The sequence below is a fragment of the Mesocricetus auratus genome, unplaced genomic scaffold (genome assembly GCF_017639785.1).
Source record: "Mesocricetus auratus isolate SY011 unplaced genomic scaffold, BCM_Maur_2.0 Super-Scaffold_4256, whole genome shotgun sequence".
In the NCBI taxonomy this organism is placed as follows: Eukaryota; Metazoa; Chordata; class Mammalia; order Rodentia; family Cricetidae; genus Mesocricetus; species Mesocricetus auratus.
The window spans coordinates 110,804,218-110,831,981 of NW_024429182.1; the positions used below are offsets into that span (position 1 = coordinate 110,804,218).

General features: G+C 36.4%; 1 protein-coding gene across 3 annotated transcripts in view; it reads right to left on the reverse strand.

The window, feature by feature from the left end:
- Nox4 (NADPH oxidase 4) overlaps positions 1 to 27,764 on the reverse strand; it is a 132,434-nt gene that overhangs the window by 90,877 nt on the left and 13,793 nt on the right. For 2 of the 3 annotated variants that reach the window (XM_021236119.2, XM_005085373.4), the window contains exons 3-6: positions 12,879 to 12,989; positions 11,252 to 11,336; positions 6,703 to 6,800; positions 4,573 to 4,600 (exon numbers count right to left, since the gene is read on the reverse strand). In XM_021236119.2, coding sequence (XP_021091778.1) covers positions 4,573 to 4,600; positions 6,703 to 6,800; positions 11,252 to 11,336; positions 12,879 to 12,989 — 322 coding nt within the window. The remainder of the gene's footprint in view (positions 1 to 4,572; positions 4,601 to 6,702; positions 6,801 to 11,251; positions 11,337 to 12,878; positions 12,990 to 27,764) is intronic. The other variant, XM_040728899.1, reaches the window with a different exon arrangement.

Genomic DNA, 27,764 nt, shown 5'->3' on the forward strand with positions numbered 1-27,764 from the left:
TTATTAGCCTTTCCCCAACAAGGACAATTTGGACTACCCAAATATTCTTAGACCTGTCGTTTTCTAGTGGAATGTGGTCGATTTATCAGGGACTATACTTTTACAGATAATTGATCCTTCCTTTCCCAGAAGCAAAGAATTGCCAATATCTACTTGGCTAGGGATGGAATTTCATGCCTAACTCTCCCCTGCACGCTAGGATTTGGCCTATTTTAGGCTTGCTTGTGTCTTGACCATGCTGTTACAACTGCTGTGAGTTCATCTGTGCAGCGGCCATGCTGAACCCAGAAGACACTTATTTCTTGCAGTTGTCCACCTCTTCTAACTCTTATGCAGTTTTTAACCCTTTTTCAGCAGTGATCCCTGAGTCTTTGGGGGATGATACTTTTGTTGTTGCTGTTGTTGTATACAATGTTCTGGCTGCATGTATACCTGCAGGCCGGAAGAGGGCAGCAAATCGCATTATAGATGGTTGTGAGTCACAATGTGGTTTCTGGGAATTGAACTCAGGACCTCTGGAAGAGCAGTCCTCTTGACCTCTGAGCCATCTCTCCAGCCCTGGAGGATAATACTTTTAAGGAAAATTATGTTTAATTAAAGCTGCCATGAATTGACTATAGCTCTTCATCTGGAAATAAGATTTCCCTCACACACATTGGTATGTCATTATGTGAATCTTGCTTAGGCAATACAATTACTGAGGTTTAATGGGTGTAGCTTTCCCATTATATATAGAAGACACGTTCTTGAAACAAATGTTTGGGCCTTCTGGCTCTTGGAGTCTGGCTTCACCATCTTCTATAAAGTGCCCTAACTGTGCTTGTATTTGAAGAATGATTATAGATATATTTTCTCTTCATATCAAAAACATTAGAGGGTCTGTGAGATAGCCATCAGGTAAAGGTGCTTGCCACCAAGCCTGAAAATTTATGCTTCATGCCCATAATTCACGCAGTGAAAGAAGAAAACAACTCCCACAAGTTTTACTCCAATCTACACTCCTCACACACAAATAATGTTTACAAAATATAATTTCAATGAACTGATATAGTATAAATTTCATTTGATAAAAAATGAAAGCTGCAGACATGTTCAAATTAATATTTTATAGGTACAAATTTAGCATTAAATCGTACACCATGTCTAGAATGAATAGCTGATATATAATATCTAAGCTAAAATGTAATAGACCACTTACTATGTTATTACAACAACTAGACAATAATGATATCAGAATACACTCTATGGTAGAAACAAGCATCACTTTAAAGAGCCACAAAAAAACAAGGGATTTAATCTTTGGCACTTTAAGATGAGTCCTTTTCTGAATACATGGACTTAGCACCATCAGGAATCATGCCCTCGCCTGATGTTCCTAATTCAGAGCATGTCTTCTGTGTACTTTCTTCCTATAGTATCCATTTCACAGCACCTTTTCCATTCCCTCTAGGTAAAGATCGCTTCCCATCCACAAGGGAAGAAATCAATCCACATCACACTGAAGGACAGACAATAGACGATTTAAAATCAACATCCCTATTGATTGGCTTCTTCCAAGTAGCTACTCATATACCTACCCATATACTCTTCTGAAAATGTCCATGGCTGTTTTTAATACTCATGGAATATAGATACATTAGCATCCACAGGTAAGTGGAGAAATGTATTATAATACATATCTGGAAAATTAATAAGCAGTAAAATAGGAATTATTGATGCATTAAACATCAACATAGATTAACCCTGCCAATTATTAGACTGAGTAAAAGAGGTCAAGTTTTTTCACCTAATAAACTAGAGAAATGTGCTGATTAATTTTTATGTAAAAGTCTAGAATTTTCATGGTTATCTTTTAGTTATAAAAAACAGCAAGTCACTCAAAGGGCAATGAAAATATTTGAAGTCTTGAGCTTGGTAAAAACTAATATATACACATACTAAAGCCAATCAAATAGTGTGTTGTCCATGTTTGTGTGATTCAGTGAATATTAATCAAGTGTGGAAAGATTTGAAAAACAAACAACAACAAAAAACTTCTACTTGAGCCTTAAAAACCATATAAGTGTTAGAATCCATGATTGTTACATACTATAAAATTTGTAATCAGATGGACTTCCCCAATAATGTCATTATGTTTTCATTAATTATTTACGTGGGAAGGTTATCTGTGTTATTCTGGGTCTGCCACAGTTGGCCAGTGAATATCTGTCTACAAACCATCTTAATGGAAGGAAACCTAAAAATGGGTGAGTTTGGAGTAGAGCCACAGTTTCCCATTTCCTTAAGATACACTGCTGTTACTCAAAAGTAACGAGTCACGAGTCATGTTAGTGGAAGAGAGCATCTCAGTGGAGTTGTAATCAGAAATGCACTGAACTCAACTTCCTCACGCAGCCTAGAGAATTTCCTGCATAAAGCAGAACATGGCAAATATGCAGAGAAAACTTGGAAAGAGAGGGAGAGGACATAGCAGGCTTGACTCCTGTCATTGGAAGATAAAAGGGAAGTCCATGAGCACCCAACAAATGGTCAAAATATCCTGACATCATGGTCTTGTAATGATTTCTCCGGCAAAGTCATAGTTGGCTGAATCTCATCGGAAAACTACAGAGCATAAATTCAATGATCTTTCATACTTTTGGTATATTATCTTTTTAACTAAAATTTGTTGCTGCTTTTTTCTGGGCACCCAAATTATTTTTTACAGTTTTTAAACCCAGTGTGCAACATATTGGGTTTCATTATGACATCTGCACTCACACTTTGTTCCTGTTGAATCTGCCCCTTTGTTCCCCTTTGTTCTCCTCCTCAGGTCCCTAAGCCTCACACAGCTGCTCACTTCTGCTTTCATGTCAAGCCCTTTGTATTACCCTCTTTTTTCCTTTCCACCACTTAGGATTCCAACCCTCCTTCCATGATTTCCTGTTGATTTCATGAAGTACATGTGCACCCCTCCAAACACACACACACACACACACACACACACACACACACACACACACACACAAATTAAACTGGGATTTGGTTGTCAGATAAAACAGACTTTCTCTGGCTTATTTTGCTTAAAATAACTTTCAGTTCCTCATATTTTCTATAGATGTCATGATTTTATTTTTCTTCAAAGATGAATAAAATTCAGTCACATGTATGTATCACATTATTTTTTAGCTGTTCATGCTGGCTGGTTTGATTTCTTAGCTGCTGTGAGTAATGCAGCAAAGAACACAGATGTGCAGAAATCTGACTCTGAAATTGATTGGGTCCATAGAGTTCAGATGGAGTATGGAGCTCAGTCAAAGACTGTTTGCCTAGAATGTGCAAGCTCTGGACTTGATACCACAAAACTGCCTGCTGGTTAAAGTTTATCAATTACATTATTTCATTTAGATAACAATTAAGAAAGATATACAATAGGTAAAGATAAACAAGACCTGTTGTAATTAGAATGACTGAAAAAGTACACAGTGAGACTACTTTAAAGAAATGCCTACGTAATGCAAGTAGACAGGCAAAACTTGGCTGTGTTGTGTTTATTAATTCATCAAATTAAGGAGATAAAAAAGTGGCTTTTGTGTTCAGTTAATTATTGGTGGATATTTAAAGTGTATCATTAGATGTTTGATATAAAACGAAGCTGGTCTAATTAAAACTCTCGGTTCAGTGGTAGATCCCGGCAGATCAGAAATTATAGGTAGGGAACTTTAAGTGATAAACACTGAATCATTTCTGAAACATTGAATGGCCTGTAACACACTCTTGCCTGGCAACTAAGCTAATTCATTATCCACTTTTGGACACAAATTCTGAAATAGAGAAAAAAACATAGCCCAGTCGCATAAACTTGCTTACATGAACTATACCTATTTATCTGAAAGAATTTGAGCCTCTCCAATGATAAAGCCAAACATATATTTGTATTTATTTTTTGAGAAACATTATTGGTTTTCTTACTTATTTATATCTACTCATTTGAAGATGATTAATTAGCGATCTTTACAATACATAATTGTATACTAATGCCCAGTCTGAATGACCTCCAGTGAATATTCTTAAAAAAAAAACAAACAATAAATCACGTATGGAAAATGTAATACAGGCCGAACCCATGTTATTTCAATGACTTTCTTGATTATGGCTTTTAAGATTTTATCTTGCTTGTCAGTTTAAGACAACTCCATTATCAGAACTGCACTGACACCAATGGTCTGGTGCTTCCCCACTAAACTTTGAGAGCGGGTACTCAGGACATATACATTACCTTTCATAGCACCAGCCACAGCCTCAGTTCAAAGCAGGACTTAAGGAGGCATGAGGGTTATCTTTTCTTTCAAAGAACTTGCCAGCGAATGTACATCCAACCAATGTGGCTGATTCCTTTTACTCCTTATTTATTTGTGCTCCAAACTTTCTGCCTTCATCCCTCAGCTGGCACTGCATCTTCATAGCTAAATTATCAAAATCACTTATAGAATGTTATAATTTACGGTGTATCAATTGTTGTGTAATTGGACTATGCTTATATCCAAAGAACTATGTTTGGGAATCTAAGGAAAACAATGAATAATAACTTACCAGTTGTGAAGAGAAGCTTTCTAGGATCCTGAGAAAAGAAAAGAATAAAACATGTGATTGGAAAATAAAATTCTAAAGGCATAAACCTATGCAAGAACTTTCCATATATTAAGAATTAGCGAACCACTCTACAAGCGTGAGTAAAGTCTGGTGACATTTTTGCATTATAAAAAGCAAAACCAGAGAAGTCTTCCCACCTGAGAAAAGGAAAGATCTGGGTAAGGTAGAAGGCCTAACCACTGATGTGATTACAGGCTGTCTGTAATGTTTATTCTTCAATGACTTTAAGACTCAATAGCTTAAGTTATAATACAAAATTAAATATATATTATGGTCTCATTATGTTGCCCAGAAGATTGTAAGTTTAGAAATTCATTATCGTTCTGACTCAACAACTAAGGTAACTTTTAAATACCTTTTGTCCAATACTCAACAAAAAGCAACTTTTAATTATAAAAACACAGACTGGTCACGGTGGCCCATGCCTTTAATCCCAGCACTCAGGAAGTCAAAGGCAGGTAGATCCCTGTGAGTGGGAGATCAGCCTAATCTACAAATTGAGTTCCAGGACAACCAGAGCTACACGCAGAAATCCTGTCCCACCCCCCCCCACACACACACAAAGACTAAATCTCAAAGAGAGGTGAATATTGAACAACTAAGCGTTAATAGATAATATGAATACAGGAAAACTAGGTACTGGAGAGATGATCGGTGGTTAAGATCTCTTCTAGAGGACGCGGGTTCTCAGCACCCTTTTAGTGGCTCACAGCTATCTGTAGCTCCATTTGCAAAGGATCAGACACCTTCACACAGACATATATGCAGGCAAAACACCAATGCACACAAACTGATAATAAATAAATTGTTCCAGAACGAAAATAGGAAACTAATATAGAAAGAGGAGCATAAGAGGAGATGCCATGCGAATGAAACTGTAGTGGGACTGGAAACAAGTAACCCCTGGCCATGTGGGAAAGGCTAGAGGATAGCTTAGGGAGAGGAAGTGGAGAGGCGAGAAAAACAGAACTGAGCACGAAATCATGACATGTGGAGAGCTATCACTTGATAAGCTAGGAGGCAAGATTGTCCAGTGAATCTCAGTGCTTTATGCAGCATCAATCACCTGGTGATCCTTTTAAAAATAGCAATGCCCCTGCCCTGTTCACACTAATCAAATCATATTGATGTTTACAGGTGATCCTAGAGGCAAGAGATTTATCAAAAGTCATTGGAGGTATTCAGTTTTACAACTTGCTTTGTTATTTGTTATTGTTTTGTCATTTGTTTCCTTTTAAGAAGACGATCAAACAAATGATGACAGCAGTGTTGGTTGTGAAATCCCTAATGGTTGATGGAAGAGAAAAATAGTCTGGAATGAGAGGAACATTTACTGAGAGGTTAAGTCACTGTCATTCATCATTAAAGGGCTGGGAGACAGAGCAATCGGCTTGGTTGCAGTCATGACTTTGGGGAGCAATGACTATCTGAAGATCATGTGAAAATACCGAGCAACAGAGTCCTAACTGGGGCTAGACATGTACTGTGAATCTGGCTCGGGCTCAGCACATACAGCCTCATGAACAAAAGAGAGATCATAGGAAAGAGCAGCATCCCTAAGTCAGATATCATATGCTAGGAAATCCAACTCTTGGTCACCTACTGCATGGAAACAGAGGAATCATAAAAACACACTAACATTCTCAGTCAAATAAATGCATTACTTAGTATCCACAAATAATCAACCTACAGCTGTGTCCTTTTCCCCCCAGCACACTAAGTGAGTCACTGAAGTATTTTTACCTGAGATTGGCACCGTCGACACTCTCAGCTAAATGAGAGGAATTAGACAAAAGCTGTCGGGAGTCAGAACGTAGATCTGAGTGGCAGCCTTCTGAACATTGCAGGATATAAAAAGCAGACACTGCAAACTCCCATTTTCAGCAGGAGAAACTATAGAATAGTAATTACCTGCAATTTCTATTGAAAGGGAATAAAACTCACCCTGACAACCGCATTTTAAAAGCACTCAAAGGAGCAGCAAGGTACAAATTTTCTGTAAAAATCACAGACCCTCATTACTTATCTAATGACAAGTGAAAGGAAAATGGAAAGGCAGGGACCACCCACCTCATTTTGGTATCTTGCTGCATTCAGTTCAAGGAAATCTTCACTATAGTTCACTGAGAAGTTGAGGGCATTCATCAAGTGGGCAGCCACATGCACACCTATGGAACCACACGAGGCAGAAGTCAGTGGGCTTTCCACAATGTTCTTTGGCTAGAAGCCAACAGTTCTCCATCAACAATAAAGGACTTAAGGATCAAACTCCAAAGGTTATCTAAGCAATGAAATGTTAGATTGAAATTATTCTAAAACACAAAATAAAAATCACCCGAATGTAGTTAACCAAAAATGTAAAAGGTAGAATAAAATAACTGCAGTAATTTAGGGTATGATCCAGAGAAGATTCACATTCAATGACTTCTATCTCTCTTCCTCTACTTGCCCCCCCCATCTCTTACATTCTATCATTCTGTGTCTACCAATATGCTCACTCATTCCTTTACTTAATTGGTTCCTGGATATCTTTGTGCTGCACATCCCTCATCTTCCCTATTGCTCCAGCCTTCTCTATCTTATATACTTCACTGTCATCTATCCCCAAACCTCAACCTACCTTTTAACCAGCTGGTTTTATTTCACAATCAACAGACAATTCTTTAAGCTTAACAGTAAAGTGTGGAGAGGCACACCATGGAAGAAAAACTAGGGAAAACAGTGATCACTCCTTGGCAAATACTTCACCTATAATGGCACTGCCAACACAGTGCCCACCTAACTCTGAGAGCATATAAAAGATGCATGCATCAGGAGATTACAAGGGGTTTGAGACAAGTAAATTTTGTCATAGTCAGGGAAGAAAATTATCTCAAGAGAGGCAAGCAGGGAGCAAATGATCTATTCAATGAGGCCACCATACCACCTCCTTCCCCAATCTGTTTCTGTGTTTAAGCGAGGTATAAATTAACATTCTGTTATAATGCATTAACTAAAGAAACTCCTATAGCTTTGGCCCTATGTCCCATCTACTAGTCTTAAATTTATTTGTAAAATTATGGAGAAAGAAAAGAAAGACATGACCATTCCAATTGAAAACAAAATATGAAGTTTATAGGTTCAAATGAAAACATGGCCTGGAAACTAGAAAAGATTACAATCCCTGAAACTTAGATGATAAAATACAGAAACACCAAAAACTATGGATTACTCACAAAGACCAACAAAGGCAACAGAGACGCAGAATTCCAAATATCCTAGAAGTTTGTTTTTAGGGCTTATAAGTCAGGCAATAAAGTTGGGCAGGAAGAAAGGGTTGCGTTAAAAGCAGAAAGATTCACAAACTACTGTGAAGTTACAGTACTGAGGTGAGTGTGTTACTGGCAGAAAAACACACAAGTGGAACAATGGAACGGAGGATCTATAATTCAGCTGTTGTTTTTACATGGAGAAGAGATAATAAATTGAAAAAAAAGTGGTTTTCAACAAATGGCTCTGGAACAACTGAATATTAAGTACATAAAAAACTCAACACACACTGATGCCTTGAAATGTCCCCTTGCTTTATTTTCTCCCTCGGTTTCAGGGTTACACTTCTTTTTAAAGAGTTTAATTTATTTGTCCTCATTAATGTGTATCTGCATAATCAGATGTATAACTGTGTATGAGCAACTGAACATGGAGGCCGTAAGATGGTTCTAGATCTCTTGGAGCTGGAGTTACTGGCTTTTGTGAGCTACCAAGTGTGTATCTGAACTTCAGTCCTCATAATTGGGCGGCACTCTTAAATGCTGGACCATCTTTCTAATGCCCATGCCTTTCTATCTAAATTTGAAGTCTTTGAACTCTTTTTGAGTTGATTTTTATTTGGAGTAAGAGTTATGTGAAGACCCAGTACACTAAGCACAATTTAATGGCAAAGTTCCTGTTTACACACTACAGTTTTGGCACCTATGTAGACAATCACTTGACTGTAGGGGCATGATTATTTCTGGGTACATTATTCTGTCTCTTTTGTCCATGAGTCTTTTTTTTTAATTAAGTAACAAATTTTCCTGTCTGTGCACACGCATGCCATAGCATATATGTGGAGGTCCAAGAACAACTTTCAAGAGTCTGATCTTACCTCCCACCTTGTTGAGGCAAGGTCTCTTTTCTTTCTATTGCACTGTAAAATCTTGGCTAGCTATCTAGCCAGCCTCGTGATCTTCCAGCGATTCTCCTGTCTCTGATCGAGCAATAAATGTTCTGGGATGACTAACCCATATACCACTGCATCTGGCTCTTTGTGTGGGTTCTGGTCAAACCCAGGTTAAGCGGCCTATATGGAACATGCTTTTAGCCACTGAGTCATTTGGAAGACTCTATATGTCTTTTTATATGCTAATTTATATTATCTTTTTGAAAATTCATATTTATGTGCACATTTGTGTCTATGTATACATATACCACATGTGTACATGTGCCTGCAGAAACCAGAAAAGACTGTTGGAACCCCTGGGTCTAGAGTTACAGGTAGTTGTGACACTCCCAGTGTGGGTACTGGGAACCCAATTTATCTGTCTGGCCCTGCATGATGCTCTTTGGTCACTATACTTTTATAATACATTGAATAACAATTGAAGTTAGAGAGCATGATGCCTATATCTCTGTTCTTGTTGTTCACAACTGTTTGGCTATTCAGTCTATTTGGCTTTCTTCTTCTCGCTTCCATATAATTTGTAGCCTTATCTGATTCTGTGAGGAATGTCTAATATTTTATGGAAATTACATAGAATCAATAAATTATTATTTCGACTATACAAAGAAACAATCTACGAAAAATGACTGATAAGCCAGACAGCATTAAAATTCAATTTATTCTTCCAGGCAAGATTCAAAGAATGAGAACGCATGCTGTAGACAGGGCAAAACCGTTTTTAAAATACAAAGGTCTGAGAAGAAACTCTTTTTTGTTTGTTTGGCTTTGTTTTGTTTTTTTCAAGACAGGGATTTTCTGCAGAGCCCTGGATGTCCTGAACTCTCTGTGTAGACCAGCTTAGCCTCCAACTCAGAAAGCAGCTCATTTCTGACTCCCAAATGCTGGAATTAATGGTGTGAACTACTTAAAACAATAATTTAAAAAAATTTACCTGATTAAAAGATGAGTCAAGCCGGGCATTGGTGGCACACGCCTTTAATCCCAGCACTCAGGAGGCAGAGGCAGGCGGATCTTCATGAGTTCGAGGCCAGCCTGGACTACAGAGCGAGTTCCAGGACAGCCTCCAAAACAATACATAGAAAACCTGTCTCGAAAAAACAAAAAAAAATTTAAAAAAAAAGATGAGTCAAAAGTCTTAACAGATACCTCACAAAAGGAGATATGTAAATGATAAATGAGCATAGGAAAATGTTTCACAATTGTTTCATGAACTGAAATCATGTGAATCATGTACATAAAAGAATGGTTGAAATCTAGAACAAACTGAACTGGGATTGGAATGTAAAAAATAAATTAATAAAATTTTTTTTAAATAACTCTGTTTCACTTATGGTGGGATGGCCTCTTTGGATGAAAAAATTCAACTTGTCTTCTTCTCACACTTGGTTAAAGTACTTAAAACCCTATATACAATCGACATATATGACATATGACATATATGCAGGAGACAGAGACTGATCCAGAGACAGAGGAAGGGAAGAAGAGAAGGAGAGGGAGGCAAAGACAGAGACACAGACAGAATAATTTACAGCAACTTAATCCATAAGTGACAAAGGTTGGAAGCAACCAGGATATAGGTGAATAAAAATAATGAACTGTAATTTATCTGGACAGTGAAAAAAAAAACAGACAACCCTGAAATGATAGTAGCCATTAAGTGATAAAAAAATACTGGAACTGAAAATTTTATGATCTAGTGAACAAGGAAAATCAGGAAAAAAAAAAGAAAAAGAAAACAAGAAAAGAAGAAACACTAAATAAACAGGAAAAGGATAGTGTCAGAGAAAAGAGAAAGATAAATTGGCAGAATACTGAGTATGTTTAGAACAGTGGAAATATTCAATATGATACTGTATTGGTAGGTACATGTCACTATAAACATGCCCAAACCCATAGCATATTGTGTATAAATGTTCAAGATTAAAACTTATATTGAATCAACTCTGAGAAGCTTCTTGCTTTACATTGGCTAATGTGAAATAAGTCAAGATAAAATTACACATATTTAAAATCTATTCTTTGACCCAATTATCAATACAAAAAAAATCTTGCCAAATATATCTTGATCTAGAATCGTATTTTTAAATGGAAATCTCACATTCTAATTTTCATTCACATTAGTTCATACAATATTACTTTTAAACTTAGAAATGCTTTGTTTTCTTATTTTAAACCTTATAAATCTATTACAAGAAAATCACTATAACCTTGGGTCCAGCATCTGGACTTCATAATGCAAAGTGCCATAATAAACTTCCAGGTCCGCTGTCCTCCCAATTCACAAAACAGTGACTAACATATATAATTAGAAAATCACCAGTAAGCTCATTGTCGGTGAAAACATACAGAAGAAAATCAAATATTCTCCACTGGTAAAATGTTCAATTTTAATAAAGTCATACTTCTCAGCTTTCTTACCTGAAAAAACACAGATAGTTATACCACAGGTTATGTGGAACGTCTTACTTTTATCCAATAATCTTCTTGTTCTCCTGCTTGGAACCTAAATAAAAAATGAATGAATACAACCAGTCAAAATATGTACACCTTTTTTTTCTTTTACATCATTGCTAATATCATGAAAAATTTGTAAATACAACACAAGTCTACTAGTCAAAACTGAGAATTATGACAAAATTATTCACTGAAGCTATTCAAATGAATGTGAGAAGGTATGCTATTGATTTGAAAAAACTGAAAGGCATGCTATTAGATAAAAATATTCGAAACTCCACTGTAATCTTACGTTGTTCGAGGCAAACATCACTGTATTCTAATGCTTGTGTTAGCGTTTGTCCCCAGCTTCCATCAGCAGTTGTTCTGTCAGAGAACAGTTAGGTGACACTCTCTGATAACCTGTCATATTTTCAAATGTTTAAATTTGATAGAACATACGCTTTCCTTTGTGTTGCAAAAATAAGGTTATTTTTAAGTTAGACCAATCACATCTGTGGTTTTAAAATACCTTCTCGGTCTTGTAGAAAAATAATTACCAAGAATCTTTGAATAACTGTGCTTCATACTGGGCAGCAATACTCCAAGGGTATTACCTACTGAGAAATCTAGGCGGGAACTTTTACTTCCTGCCACTTATATTCCTTTCTTCATGTCAAGCCAGTGGCCAGAGGGATCAAACCCTAGCATTTAAGAATATTGGCAAGCTAGGGAATGTTATTTCCATAAATATCTGCACTAAGTTCAAAGCCTTTCCAAATACAATTACCTGGAAAAAAAACTGACATGTTTTGCTTGAGGAAAACAACATTGTACTTCACAGATCTCTGAAACAACCTCTGAGAACATACTTCTCTGTCAGTGCATCCCTGAGTTTTGGAGTGAAGAATCAACACATGCATGCAAACATATGCATGCTCACACATATGCAGAAGACTAAAAAAATTGTAGCTGAGTTCTTAAAAAATGACAAAGAATTTGTTTCTTCCCTCTCTCATTTTGCAACAGCAAACACTATAGATAAGAATCACTATTCACTAAAGGCACTGATTTAAACCTCTTTCATAGCTCAAAAGGAGTCGCAAGTGTTATTAAGCAATGAAAAATTGCATGTACTAGCAATCATTCCATGCAATACCCAAAGGCCAGAGGACTCTGGTTTGCTCACTTGAATTTTGTTAAGTGAAAAATTAGACCCCAGTGAGGTCTGATACAGTAGAAAAGAGCTCAGAAGTGGAATTAACTTTGGCTCTGTCACTTACTCATTTCTGATCTTGGTCAAGCCATACTCTCTACACCTCAGCTTCTCAAACTTAAAATAGATCAGCAATATCTGATTGCAGAGTTGTGAGGAGACACGAGAGAGTTGTGAAGTACTGAAACTAGCACCTGAATGCATGGTGGATGTTAAGTCTGCATGTCCTGGACTAGATTTGTATAATATCTTTCTGATCACTTTTAAAAGTAATGTGTCGTTTTACCACAGCTGAGAAGAAAACGTCTAAATAAAATCAGTTCATAAAAAACAACAAAGTAACGTGATCGTTACACTTGATTTTCCCACAGAAATTCATAAACATTTTTTTCATACCTTCTGTGATCCTCGAAGATAAGCCAGGAGTGTCCGGCACATGGGTAAAAGGATAAGACTGCAGTTGAGGTTCAGGACAGATGCAGAGGCCCTGCTAAGACACAATCCTACCTGAACAAACAAGACAAGGGTCAAAACAGAGTCAAGCCCAAGTGAAAAGCAGCCTTGGCCTGCAGTTGCAGGTCTTGCCCTGCTCTCTAAGGACCTTGACAAATGCCAACTCCTCCAAGAATCTGGAGGGTCCCTTTCATCTCACTAAACCCCCTAGAGGCAGGGACAACTTCTTTCTGCTCTCAATAGCCATAAAACTGATTTTTCTTCTTTTTGCTAATGATATAATCACTTAAATATAGTTTTTCTTTTATTGGTCAATTTTTCATACTGTCCTAGCTTTAAGAAGCCTGTGGTCTCAGCGCTATGTGTTCTGCAACTACACTATCAGGTGTCACAGGAATCTGTATTCACTGGTAAGCTCAGGAGAGTTCTAAAAGGACCCTTATTGGTATTCTCCCCTCTCTCTGAGACGCTCTCCATTTCTACACAGCCTACTAATTCACACACAGTTGTCTCCAACCTCTTCACCCCAGTAACTCCATACCTCTTGTAGCTTCACCTTAAACTATGTTCCCCTTGAGTATTCCCCTAGCCTGCCAACGACATGACCCAGTGTGACAAGCACCCAGTGTGACAAGCACTCCCGTTACTTTTGTACTGTCCTGTCATGTTTTCAACACTCTTTCTTCTTTTATTTTTCAATGTCAAATACTGTACTTACATAATCATTAAGCATAATGTGAAATATTTATATGAACACACAATGTAAGATGGCCGAATCACCCTAAGAAAGATGCATCATTGCCTGCTTTGCATCAACACTTACCAGTTCCTTGTACTGAGGTCACTAAAATTCCACTCTTTTTGGTATTGTGAGACACATAATACATTACTAACTTATAATCACCACATCGCTCAACTGGCCATCAAAGCTTGTTCCTCCCATCTACTAATAATCTTCAACTAATATCTTCCCTCCCCAGTCCACCACTGCACACCCTAATAATCATTATTCTACCCTCTGACTCTGTGAATTCAACTACTCTTAGATTCCAAATATAAGAACAACTTGATAGTTCTTTTCTGTGTGTGGCTCAATTGACTAACATTCTAGGTTCAGAATGTTGTTGCACATTACCAATTTAAATAAGACCACATCCAGTAAAACAGTGATTCTTGATTTAAATATACAGGATGTTTTTGTTTTTTCTAGTGTGTTTGTGCTTTAGCTTTTGAGGAAATCCATTTCCATTTGATCATGTTAAAATATTTCCTCATGCTAGAATAAATGAAGAATTATATAGAATAGATTCCATAGATGCCAGTAAACACAGTTATCTATCTTTACTGATAATGCACAATTTGGTTACTTTGCATTTATTAACATGAACCCTCCCCTGAAACTTTAGGATGTAATGACTATTAATAATATCTGTTTCATATGGGAGAACGATGTGTCATTCTGTTATTAAGATTTTAGACAACGGTAACCAAAACTGATATGGAAGTTACAGAACCAAAATACCAACCTAAGGGCTCTGTCTATTAACCATTGCACAAACTATCTCTTTAGTCTGATTTTTAAAAAAGCACAGAAACAAACAGCACACAATAAATACTTTATTGACTGATCAATGAAGATTAGAAGTAAGTGGCTTTAGAAAACTTCCCTAGATAATTTCCTTCCTAATAGTGCCTTCCATTCAGAAGATGGTCTTTGTCCCTGTTCTTTATCATTAGAGAAGGCTTACGTACAAATTCTGGAGTACTAGAGAAGACATATTCCTTAAAATGGACTAAATGATGCAGCTGGGATTTCCAACACACTTTTTCACCTGATCTGTTCAAGTCTTGACATATTGTTGTCTTTGACTTCCTTTTTTTTTCTCCTGTTTCTCTTAGTATTGCTGGCATCCCTATGAGTACAACCTTTCTACAGGGCTTTAAGATAGCTTTGCACCAGTTGCAAACAGAATTTTACCTCAGATCAGCTCTATAAGGTAGACTTGTCACTTCATATATGATGAGCTATTACAAAATAAGAGCCAATCAGCCAGGAAATCAGAGCTTCATGGCTTGGGGTAGTATCTGGATACCTTTTCTACAATTTTTCCAGATGATTCTAACAATGAAACCTGAGTTGAAGACCACAATCTTATGCTACATAAGTAAGCTGTGTAGCTTATGAGGTAAGAAATTAAGGCAATCATTAAATTATAACAAGTGAATGTGTATCCCTAAACGAATGACCAAAGGTAACTTCCAAACTTAATTTTCATAAGAAATATGAAAGTAATTATTCAAAATACACATAAGCCAAGAAGGGACAACAACCTCACCTCTTTAAAGCTGGCACAGTATACAAAACAGCAGCTGGGACCACTGTCTGATCATCTGATGTACCATATGTACGCCAATGAACAAAGATGTCTCAAAACTTTGCAAGTAATTATTCCATGCATTTTACAGATGATATATTAAAGAATCTGAAGAAGTCAAGTAGTTTGCCCAAAACTACAGAAATTAGAGGAGGTAAAATCTGTACCCAGACTATGTCTTTCCATCTCATATTAAAAAATGACAAAGAAAGTAAAGGCATCAAAGACTATAGGAGGAAAACCATGAAATGTAATAAGTTAGCTCCAATAGTTCCCATGAGCCACATACATCATGTCTCCGTTGCCAGTACAAATCATTAGCCAAGTCAAGATCCTGAATTTCATTTCCTACCAAGCCGGTGTGCTTCACGAAGTTCTTGGATTCTGATTTACAAGTGTAGTCCTAGCCAATGCCACCTCCTCTTCAGTTGGTACACTCCTGAATGGATTTGTGTCTGAGTAGGCATCACACTTGAAGTTTCCCTGCATTGCCTTGATTCTTATAAAGCCATTCAGAAATAGAAATAATATCTTTACATCAATCACTCTCCTTATACTTGGCTTTCAACTCCAGTATTGTATCAGTGACTTGTTTCTATCTACTGTTTCTGCACACCCATGTTTCTCAGAAGCAAGGTCTGGTATTTACAGAATTTCATTCTCAAGCCTATCATGATGGCAGTGCTCCATAAAAGAAAATTTTAATACACTCTACACATAAACCATGCATCAATAGCCATCTTACTATTAGGTGGCAATACTTCATGGCATCTTTATTCATAACGTATGTATTTCTTAAAGTAAGTTTACATTGGTGAGTTCACAGAAAATAATTTTGAATAGTTAATGAAAGCCCACTATTATCAGAAGATATATCATCTCTCTATCTACATGAAATGCAGTAACATATGTACACATATAAAGAAAGAATAAATACATTTTTTAAAAAGCTACAAACTTCAGGAGCATACATAGGTTCAATGTTGGAACTCTCTAATTGTAACTCCCAGAATTCAGCAGAGCACATTTTGCAAGTCACGGGCCTTGAAAACAATTATTTTTTTAGAATTTTAAAGCGACTACTAATTCTTCCCAGGTACGGAAAAGTCATTTCTATTTTCTAATGTTTGCATTATTCATCTGCAATGACAGAAAAGGGCAGCATCTTGTAAAGAACATAGTCACAAAATCCTGGTAAAATATAAGAAATTTTCTACTCCATGAAGGTTACTCTTTCTAATATTTAATGTATTTCCTCTGCTTTAGACAGAGGAAGAAAGAAAAGAAAACAAAGTAAGAAAGAAGACAAAGAGAAAGATAGAAGAAAAAATAAAGAATTCCCCAAAATATGTTACATTTTTTACATTACTCACATCTTTGTCGAACTTCAATTTTTCTTAGAAATGAAAAGAGAAGTCTGGAAAAATGGCTAGGTGGCTCAGAGCTCCTCTCACAAAGAAGCCAGAGTCAGCTCCTAGCAGTGACATGGCGATGCACAGTCACTCATAACTTCAGTTCTAGGGAATCCAAGGTACTCTTCTGACAACTGCCAGTACTGGGCACACACTTGGAGGAGACGGATACACGAGTAAGCTAGCACACAGTTTTTAGTGGAGGTATGAAGAGAGGAATTATCAAAGAATGTAACCATTCCACCTTCTCTTATTCTCAAACTCTCTGCTGTACTGCCTCAGGGAAGAGCTGAATTTTTTGTACATTCATGCTTATTAAGTTACTAGACTGGGCAGTAACTGAGTTACTATGATTATATTGTTAATATTTTATAATATCAAATAAATAGGTAAACTACTCAATCCTCCTCACCATATATGCATGCACAAATATGTGACCATGACTTAATTCCTGAAACTTGTCAATATTTATATTACTTACCATATTGTCTTTATAGACTGAAGTATTATTATTATTATAAAACATAAAATATAGAGACTATCCTAAACTTCTGAGGTGAATGTCATCTAACCACATGGAAACACCTTCAGTAACTTAGAAGCAATTCTACACAGATCCTCTCAACTAGGAGATACTTTCCCTTCAGCCCTTTGAATTTCAGGGTAAAGAATGAACTGAGTGCTACTAGACTTCTGACCTACAGAACTATGTTATAATAAATCTGTGTCATTTAAGTCACTCTGCAGGATGTAAAACAGCAGTACAAAACTGACACACAATTACAAGTAAACACTCACCAGGGTATTATTCACTGTTTAAGCAGCATTTTTTAAGTTAAATAAGTAAATAAATAAGATCAACTTATTCTATAGGAGATACTACCTTTGACTGAGAAATAAAGTATTAAAGGGATAAATATCAAGTGCAGACTTTTATGAGATACTTAATCACATTGTTTATTAACTGGCTATCAAAAAATTATTAAAAACATCAAAGGATGGGACACAAGCAGTATGCATTTAAAAATATGGGAAACATAAAGTTCATTTTATTTACAGTGTAATTAACAGATCTTAGCAACAAAAATATTTAAATACATTACTTAAAATTTTTAAATTAACCAATCTTGAAGCTGGTATGCCTGTGATGAAAAGAATTAGCAAGCAAAGGTTCTAAGCCTAAAAGATTCAAAAGTAGAACAAGTAGCTCTCACCCCTTGTCAAAGAAGCTTATTTGTGCAGAAGATGGAAATATGGTGTTTGCAGAGATCCGTAATGGTAAAAATGCAGACAGTATGTAATCTGGGGTACCCAACTACAACTGATACAACTATAATACACCTAAGGTTCAGGGGACATCACAGAAAGTGGAGATGTTAAGATTGTACGAGGCAGTGGACCAGGATGCCTGCTTTCAGAAAGTGTCTTCTAGACATGAAAAGTATTCTGCTCACGTGAAATCTCGGTTATCACGAATGCATAAATAAAACATAAATAATGAGCACAAAAGTTGACATGCCAACATAGTTGAGGAAACCTCCCAAGTCCCCACCCGTAGATGAAGAGCTAGCTATTCAATGGCTGCAGAGAGAGAAAGAATTAGTCTTCTCTGGGGAAGAACCTCCAATATTGGTAATCCAATAGGTAATCCAATCCCAAATGGCCTGCCCTAACACGTGTGCATATTAAAGAACTCCAAATGAACATAGGTTGGAAGTGTATAAAAAACAATAATTGCAGAAGTAATAAAATGGTAAGTGAGTAGGGAACACAGAAGTAGTTGGAGAGGGGAGAGGAAGGGTAGAAGTTATGTAAATATAGTACCTATGTATTACCAAAGATATACTTTTTATAAAAAATGCAAAAATAACACTAAAATCCTGCCAAATAAAATACAAAATAGAGGATGGAGATATTGCTCAGCAGTTAAGAGCACTTGCTGCTCTTTCAGAGGACTCGATCCAGGCTCAGTTCCCAGCACCCACATGTTTGCTCACAACCATGCATAACTCCAGTTCTAAGGGACCTGGAGCCTTCCTGTGGACTTAGTGGGCATGGAGGACATATGCAGTACATCCACATTCTATAGGTAAAATATATGTATATAATAAAAATAAGCAAATGTTTAGCAATTAGTGACAAATTTGTTACAAAGATAAAGCATCACAATTATTTAATATAAAATATAAGCAATTGATCTGCAGTGGCAGGCCATTCATTTAGTATTTCAAAAGGTTAGCTGCTTTGCTATAGCATAAGTATTTTGGTAAGCAAAAAAAATATATTCAAATTTTAATACTCTATTTTACATGACCAATGATTTTTTAATTACTGTGGAATAAACTTAACATAAAAGTGTAAGAACTGCATATGAGAGCAAACAATAAAAAGACGTAAAAGAAGATGGGAGTGGATGTATGTATACTGTGTTCTTCATGGGAAGACTAAGGTAAATGCAGATGCTAATCTTTTACAAGTTGATTTATGAACTCAATGAAGTGTCGATCAAAACCCCAATAGTGTTTTTTTTATTGAAACCTGACTAACTTAAAAATGTGTGCACAAAAGCTAAATCACAAAAGATAAAAAACTAACAAAGAAAGAAGGATTTGACCTCTGTACAAAGGGATTTATTCCAAAATTGCACTAATTTGGAGTTTTATTTTTGTTGCTAGATAAATCACCAAAGGAACAAAACGAAGATCAGATACAAATTTACTGATGTATGGCATCTGATATGAACTGATACAAACTGCAAGCGTGATTAGTGCCAAAGGAAGAGCACATTTGATGAAAAGAAAATTTGTTACACATGAGAAAAGTGGGAGAATATATCTCTACTCCAAATAATTATTTTTTGAATGGCTAAGGACTTAAATATTGCAAATAAAGTATGAATTTTCAAGAGGGTGAGTGTGTGTGTGTGTGTGTGTGTGTGTGTGTGTGTGTGTACATACTGACATACTGCAGTGGTGAGCATATATAAACATTCTACACCAGTAAGTACATCTCAAAATATTAAAAGCTCAAAATTAACCTTTAAAAATACATTAAGTAGGTATATGAGACATAAGTATTTTGTTTCAATCGCAGTGAAACAAGGAATCCAAGCTTCATAACAACAGGAATCTCTTGAAAGATATGAAGAGGAAAGTACATGTCCATGATAAGGGGTACACAAGTGTACAGATGGAAATCATTTGCAGTTGTAAGAGCACCCGTGGATTTACATTAGAGTGTTAGTGAAAATAAAAACAAATTAGCACCATGCCTAAAATATCACACTGTGTGGGGAACTGAGAGGATCAACAATGATTATATTCTGTGCATTGAAAATAAATAAGAAGCTAGGAATGGTGTGGAATGTCCACGGCCCAAAAGAAGTAAGACCGTAGTGAGCTGAAGAAAGTAAGGGACACATAACAAGTTTCAAGCCAGCCTGGGCTACATGATGAATTCCTGTTTCAACACCACTCCCAACATTAACAGCTGCAACAAAACATAGCAAAATAAAATAGACAAAATAAATTATATATAGAGGAAAGTAATTCATTACCTGCCACATAACAAGAACTTAATAATGTGCTGACATTCATAATAGAAACATTATTTATTTTCTGCATCACTAATGGATTTCCAGCACAAAATAACTTCTGTCTCATTCATACAACTTAATCACAGTCAAATTGTATAACACATATTTGGAAACTCAGCACTCTTTGGAGTTGATGAAATAGTTCTCAGATAATGGTGTAAATCATACTCTGGCAAGAGCATCACCCCTATTAAGTAGAAGGTTGTTCTTTTGTAAAAGTTTAAAAATTAGAAAGAGGCGCGAGATGGAAGCAGACCTGCACAATGGAGCACAAGCCATAGACAGTACATTAACCATAGTTTATTACAGGGCGGGAGAGGGAGATGGGAAGAAGAGAGAGGGATGAAGGGAGGAGGGGGACAAAGGGCAAGAGAGGAAGCTTGGAGGGAAAGCAGAGAACAAGAGGTGAAGAGTAAGAGTGAAGAGAGGTTAGAGAGAAGAGGGAAGCAAGTGTGAAGAGACGGAAGAGTAAGTGGGAAGTGGGCGGGTCTGTCTTTTAATGGGGTCCTTTGCACCTGCATGCCTGAGTGCATTCTGCCAGGTAACAGGGCAAGCCAGTAGAATGCCTGAACCTTTCAAGTAGTACTATCCACAAGAAGAAAAGATGGGGTCCCATCTACACATTTGTCCAGAAGAAGACAACAAATGAACCTCCTTTAAGAATACTAAAAAAAATATATAAAGCAGATGTGTCCCTTGTTTTGAATGTGTCTGCCTCAGAGAGTTCCAAATTAACACTTAGCAAAATAGCAACTCTGCAAAGCTAGTGTTGATGTCAACATATGAAATATTGCTCCCAAAGGGGGATGAGATAATAAGCAGTGTTTGTCAAAGAAGCAATAATTTTCCTTGAAAGATAAAAGTAAGTACTATGTCCACCAGACTATTTCAGAATAGGTGTTAGGATAGCTTACGGACTCAGTTCAGTGACTATACTTGAGTGGACACAGAGACATCATTTTCTCTGGACTGTCTATTGAAGATATTAAATACAATTTTCTCGCTTCATTCAGAAAAGTCATTATCATTTCAGAGTGATGGGGTTGTTGTTTATCTGAGCCTTCAGAGAATTGTTATATTTATTTTAATCTGGCATCAGCATATCATATGGTAGGAAAATTTTAATCCAAAGGATCTAGATGCTATTTTATCTGCAATATTAATGTACCAAGACAGTAACAACTTGAAATATGCAAACTAATATCTAGTTCATCACAAAAGTCCAAAAATTTAAAAATAGAAATAAATTATCTCTGTTTCCTTTGGGGTTCGATACTTTATTTAAAAAATTCATATCCTTCCTCATTACTAATCAGTGCACGCCTGGAAATGTTTAATTATTATGTTTGCATTCACCTACACAGTAATTCAAATCAAAGTGACTTTAAATGTCCTTTGGGGAGCACAGAGTTTATTTTGGAATTATTTTCCTTTCTTATGATGCAAAATCCAATTGGAAATTTTACCAGTGATTCATTTCCTCACATGTTTCCTGAATATGCTTTGTTGTTCTTTTTCAGAAAAAAAAAAAAAAAGAAAGGAAAAAAACCTAAAATATTCCCCTCAGTCCACAGGGCACAAAACTCACACATTCAGAAACAGTGGAGACAGTAAGGAAAAGAGAGAAAAAGAACATTTAAAAAATGACATTATAGGAAAACATTTCACCTCCTTACTCCCTGAGTAACATTTGCTAAGCCCATCCATTCTATATAGTTACTACTCTGTCATGGGCTCCGAAAGCCTCCACTTCCTGAAATGTGAGCTGGGGAACCTAGCTGTCACTAGAGGGCAGTGTGATTTTTTGGCTCAAGGTTTGTCCCAAGGTTCCTAAAACACAACTAACTTTGAATACCTGGTGTGTTGTCACTTTAAGATTATAAATTCACTTTAAATTCTTGTGATGCACTGCTTGATCTGCGCTCCCCCCCCCAGTTTATTTGTTGAAGCATTGTCCTCAAGGTGAAATTCTTCAGCATATTGGAAAGTAACAGCTTAAAAAACATCAAGCCCCCCACACCGCCCTCGAAAGAATTAGAACCCCTAAAGAAGGAACAACTAGTTAATGCTCCATGTCTGTGTGTCTGTTTATATCTATTGATTTTCATCATGATGTTCAATTGCACCTTGAAAGCGGCCATCCACAAAGCACAAAGACTGCCTTCACAATCTCAGTGAACACACTGGCAGCTGCTTCTTGGATTCCCAGACACAAGAGCAATAAGAAACAAACAGATGCTTTTGAAGGCATCCTCTTTATGGCATGTTGTTAAAGATGGACAAACTAACACTGCACATTTATAAAACCACACAATATAACATCTAGGTACGAGTGTCTGAATTTCCAAACACAGGGCTCTGCAGCTTAAATCTGCTCCTTCCTCTCTATCTCTAGCTGCTTAACTGCCTATAAAGCTAATCTAAACTAATGTTATGTTATATTAGCTATATGAAATTAAATAATGCAAATATAATGAAAATAATATAACATGGTAATGGAATTATCCTAGATTTTAGAGCTTTTGGGAATGCAAAAACATGATTTAAAATGCAGGCACGATATAAAATAGTATTTTAGTGACACTGTATAACAAATAATTTCTCTAATTGTTCTTTTCTATATTTCTACAGCACATGTAATACATTCAATTTGCATTATTCATTCATCACATATTTACTGTGATACATACTAAAACAGAAAGTGCTTTTCAGATGCTTATATTTTATCAGGGAAAGCAGATATTGATCAAATAGCCAGATAAGAAAAAGTGTACTTTAACAGTAACAACTGCCATAAATGAGAAATATACAGTATGCGCATACGTGACAGAAAAAGATATAAATGGTAGATCACTCAGCCTTTCTTTATTAAACAGAGCTCTGTAGTTTTGTCTGGATATCAAAGCAACCTAGAAATGAAACACATCTTACATGAACAGCATAAATAGTGGGGCATGGCAAATGGGAGTACCATGTATGTAAGACTAACTAAACCTGGCCTATACTGAGACTGGAGAGGTGGCTCAGTGGTTAAGAGTAAACACTACTCTTGTTGAGGACCTGAGTTTAGCTCCTACCATCCACAGTGAGCAGCTCACAACCTCATATAACTCCAGTTTCAATGGACCCAATACCCTCTTTTGGCTTCTGTGGTTACATGCATTTACATGCCAATACACACATATACATCATGTTGTTTTTACTGTTGGTCAATAGATTTGTGTTACAACAGCGGGCTGGACAACATGAAACTGGAGGATCATGTGGGAGAAATCATGCAGGACTATACAGACTGGGTTAAACAAAACTGTTCTTGCTTTCTTTTACTCTTCTTGTTTTGTTGTTTTAGAGTGTCTATACAGTCCAGGCTTATTTAGGATTATATAGTACAGACTAACCTTTTAATTCAAGTTCCTACCACACCAAACTTAGTGAATAATCAATCTCATGCATTAGCATGCCTGGGTTAGAATTTGACCTTATCCCAAAGTCAGTTCAAAGTGACTTAATACATTATTGATGCTGTATGACAGCTATAAACTCTATGAAGAACAATGTCAAAATGCACGATTAAGGCAGATTTGGTGCCAGGTAAGGACAACTTCCCCATAGTCATGTCTTCTTTCTCCTTACATAGGTACACTACTCTCTATCACAGACTCTATCTTCTGGCATATTTACTTCTTCAACTAAAGGCCTCAACTCTTAAAACCATCACTGTAGAGGTGAAAGGGGAGAAGCTGCATACATTCAAACCATATGTAGCACAGAGTAAGTTCATTTTAGGCTGAGAAACAGTCATTAAAGGCACTGGTATTGACTACTGTCAATGAAAAGGACTAGAAGGAACTAAGGGGAGAGAGCTTAGTATATTAACAAAAATGAAATTTTGTTAACCCAAGGGCAACATTATAAGCCAATTATGTCTGAGTTACCCAGAGAAGGGAATCAATATTAACCAGGATTTGTCAGGCAATTTATGTTGCTACTAACTTTACTAAAATTATTATTCTTTTATTGAATTGACAGATGTTTTAATTAGCTTGACTTAAGTGATTATTTCACAATATATACACATTACTAATTGAGTTGTGTATCTTCAGTAAACAGTCTTTTGAATTGTCGATTTCAATTCCCTTTACTCAATAAGTAGGAAAAAATTAATTCTTATTCCTAAAAGTAGATGGAGGAAATGAGAGGGGGAAATGAAGTAATTATACTAAAATTTCAAAATAAACACATAATATAATTCAAATTCAAAAGGCTGTATCTAGTTAAACAGCCAACATTCTTAGACATGTCATTTTATCCACGATAGTAAATGTCCCTCAGTTATATTAATCTTAATTGCTGTAATACTCCATTGCTTATGTGTATTATAGTGGCTTATACACTTTTCTTTGGGCATTTACACATTATTGGATAATTAACATTTCTAACGATAGACAGATTAAAACACCTAAGGTAAGGTCTTGCATACAAACTTTGTCTATCTAACCATTTTAATAGGGGAGATTTCTAGTAATTGATTACAAATGACAGAGCTTTTGAAGATACATTATCACACTAGTTGGTGATGAGGTGCACCTCTCAATATATTGCTTTTTAGTGAATCATTCTTGCTTACTCCTTTCCACAAGCTTATGTTCCCTTGGCAATCTGTGTGTTTGTTAATCTAAAATTTCCTCCCATACTCTATGTTTATCAACATGTATTGATTGCACTAAGCAAAGAGTTTCATGGTGACACTTGAATACATACAAATAATAATGTCCTTTCAAAATGTCCTCTTTACCGTCTTATCTGCCCTCAACTCACATTGACCCTATTCCTCATCATTAGTTGCATCTGTTACATATTTCTGTATTTTGAAAATCTATGTTCCATATATATGACAGAAACATTATTTTTCTCGGTGGGTCTGTCTTACTTTGTTTAACAGAAGGATCTCCAGTTCCACCCAGTTTCCTGCAGATGAAATGATTTTGGTTTTGATGACTTAACATCTGTGTATACATGCTATCTAGTCACCTGTTGATGGGCATTAACCTAAACCCACAATTGGTTACTGTAACTGTGCATCTATACATGGATGTGCAGGTATCTTTGCTGCATGATGATTAATTCCTTCAGGGACTTTTAGGGTTTGCTTCTGTTGTTTTGAAGACCCTTTATGGTGATATCTATAGAGATGACATTAAGAATGTACAAGAAGTCTCCCCCATCACTGAACTGTCACCATCCATTGTTGTAGCACATAAAATTTCAAAACCATAAAACATAAAGGACCTCATCTCCTACCATCTAGCCTAAGATCTATCTCTTCTCTGAGAATCTCCAACCAAAAGGAAACATCCTGTTTGAATTCCTCCAGAGACAGCAGTCTGCTCCACTGTCAACCCTTTATATTTTCTTATGAGGAGATGATATCTGTTTCCTGGTAACTCCCACCCACATATCTGCACTGGGTAACAATTTCCTGAAAGGGATATCTAAAACAGAAGATAAAGGGACTTGAAAAGGGTATGATTTCCTGGTCCAATAGTATGTTTTTCTTGTTGAACATAATTGGAGGCTTCTTTAACACTTGAAACAATTTTTAAGAGTTGCTTATCATCTAATACACTTCCTAAAGCACCTCTATTAAAGAATCCATAAAAGAGACACAGAGCATCACTGAAGATCACCATATTCCTTACTCTGATGGCATCTGTCATTCTAAGACTTCAAATTATAGGACAATTATACTCAAGGACAATTGTCCTTGAGTTCATGATGTATAAGTTTGATTCCCATGAGTTGCTATGAAGCCATGACCCTTTTTTTTTCTACAAAAGAAAGAAAAAATAATGAGAAAGAGGGAGCAGGTACAGAATTTGCTCGTGCCACAGCTCACTAAATTATATAGGTATTAATCCAACATTCTATTTTCCCTCTCAACTTACCCTAAACTAAAAGCTACACATTCATGGGGTTTGCTTCTTTATCCAAATTTTTGGCAACCAATTAAGACTTTTTTTTAATTCTATGAATTAGCTAAGAACACACCAGGTACCATTTCTGATGAATTAATTTCCAAATGAACATTTTTCTCTCAACTGTGAATTTTCTACACATAGAGAAACATGACATTCTACAAACAAAGGACTATGCAAATCTGTTACTGAGGCATCTGAAAAGGTCTTGGGAGTATTAACAGTAAGCTCATAAAACTAGTCACTGTGTAGCTTTCTCTTGTGAGTCAACAATCAGCCATTTCCATGAACAATAAAAAATAAAAATACCAAAGAGTTTATAAAGCACATTTGCATTGTGATTCCGTATTTATATTTGTCAAGATATATGTCACTATTTACCCTGTAAAGTTAATTTTAGTTGAGTCTTCTTTCACTGGAACCTATTTTAATTAAACCAAGTGAAAGCATATACAATGCCTAATTCTAACATATTTTAAAGCCACAGGTCTATCATAGACTAGAAGGTCATTGGCTACCTTCCTGTTTGTACTTAAGTAAACCAACACTTTACAAAAGCAAGGATGGGAAATGCAATGCCCTCCACACACTGTCACTTTCCTAATACACATCACACTGCACAGGAGAATGTGAATTCAGACACCTTAAAACCACAATGCCTCCTTACACTTTTATCTGCTCATAGTTTCTACTCCACCCATCCATTTTCCTATCATTACTTGTAAGTCTTACGAGACATTCCCAAATCTGACTGTGGGTAGAACCACGCTATGAGCTGATGGGCTATTTAAAAATAAGCATTTCTTTATTTCCCTTTGTAAAATTCTGGGTTTCTGTAAGAAAGGATGGGTGCGAGGCTAGAGATGGCTCAGTGGGTAAGAGTGTTTGCTAAATTCAAACCTCTGGAGCCCTCATAGAAAGCCAGAAAAGGCCACATGTCTATTACCCCAACACTCTGGGGATCAAGTCAGAAGAATGGAGGCTTAACTGGTGCCAGCCTAGACCCAAGCACAATGAGAAATCTTTCTCAAGGGAATAAGGCTGGGAAGGACTGCTCACATTGTCCTCTGTCTTTCACATTTGCATTGGTGTGTATATATACCGGCTGACATATGCACACACACACACACACAAACACACACACACATACATATATACACACTCATAAACCACACATATTCATATCAAACACACATATGCCTATACTACACAAATGTGTATATGCCAGACATAAGTACATACATTACACCAAACATACACATACACACACACACATACACACACACAAACACACACACATACACATTCAGAAATAAAACAACAAAATCTCTGTGGTGGTACTTTCAAGACACACAACTAGTTTTGTGCGGTCCCTATTTTTGTACATTCTGAAGCCAGTAAATTTGTTTGAAGCCCCTTTACAAGCTGCATGAACTTAGGTCGTGTTATTCTATCCCAATCTCATTTTTTCT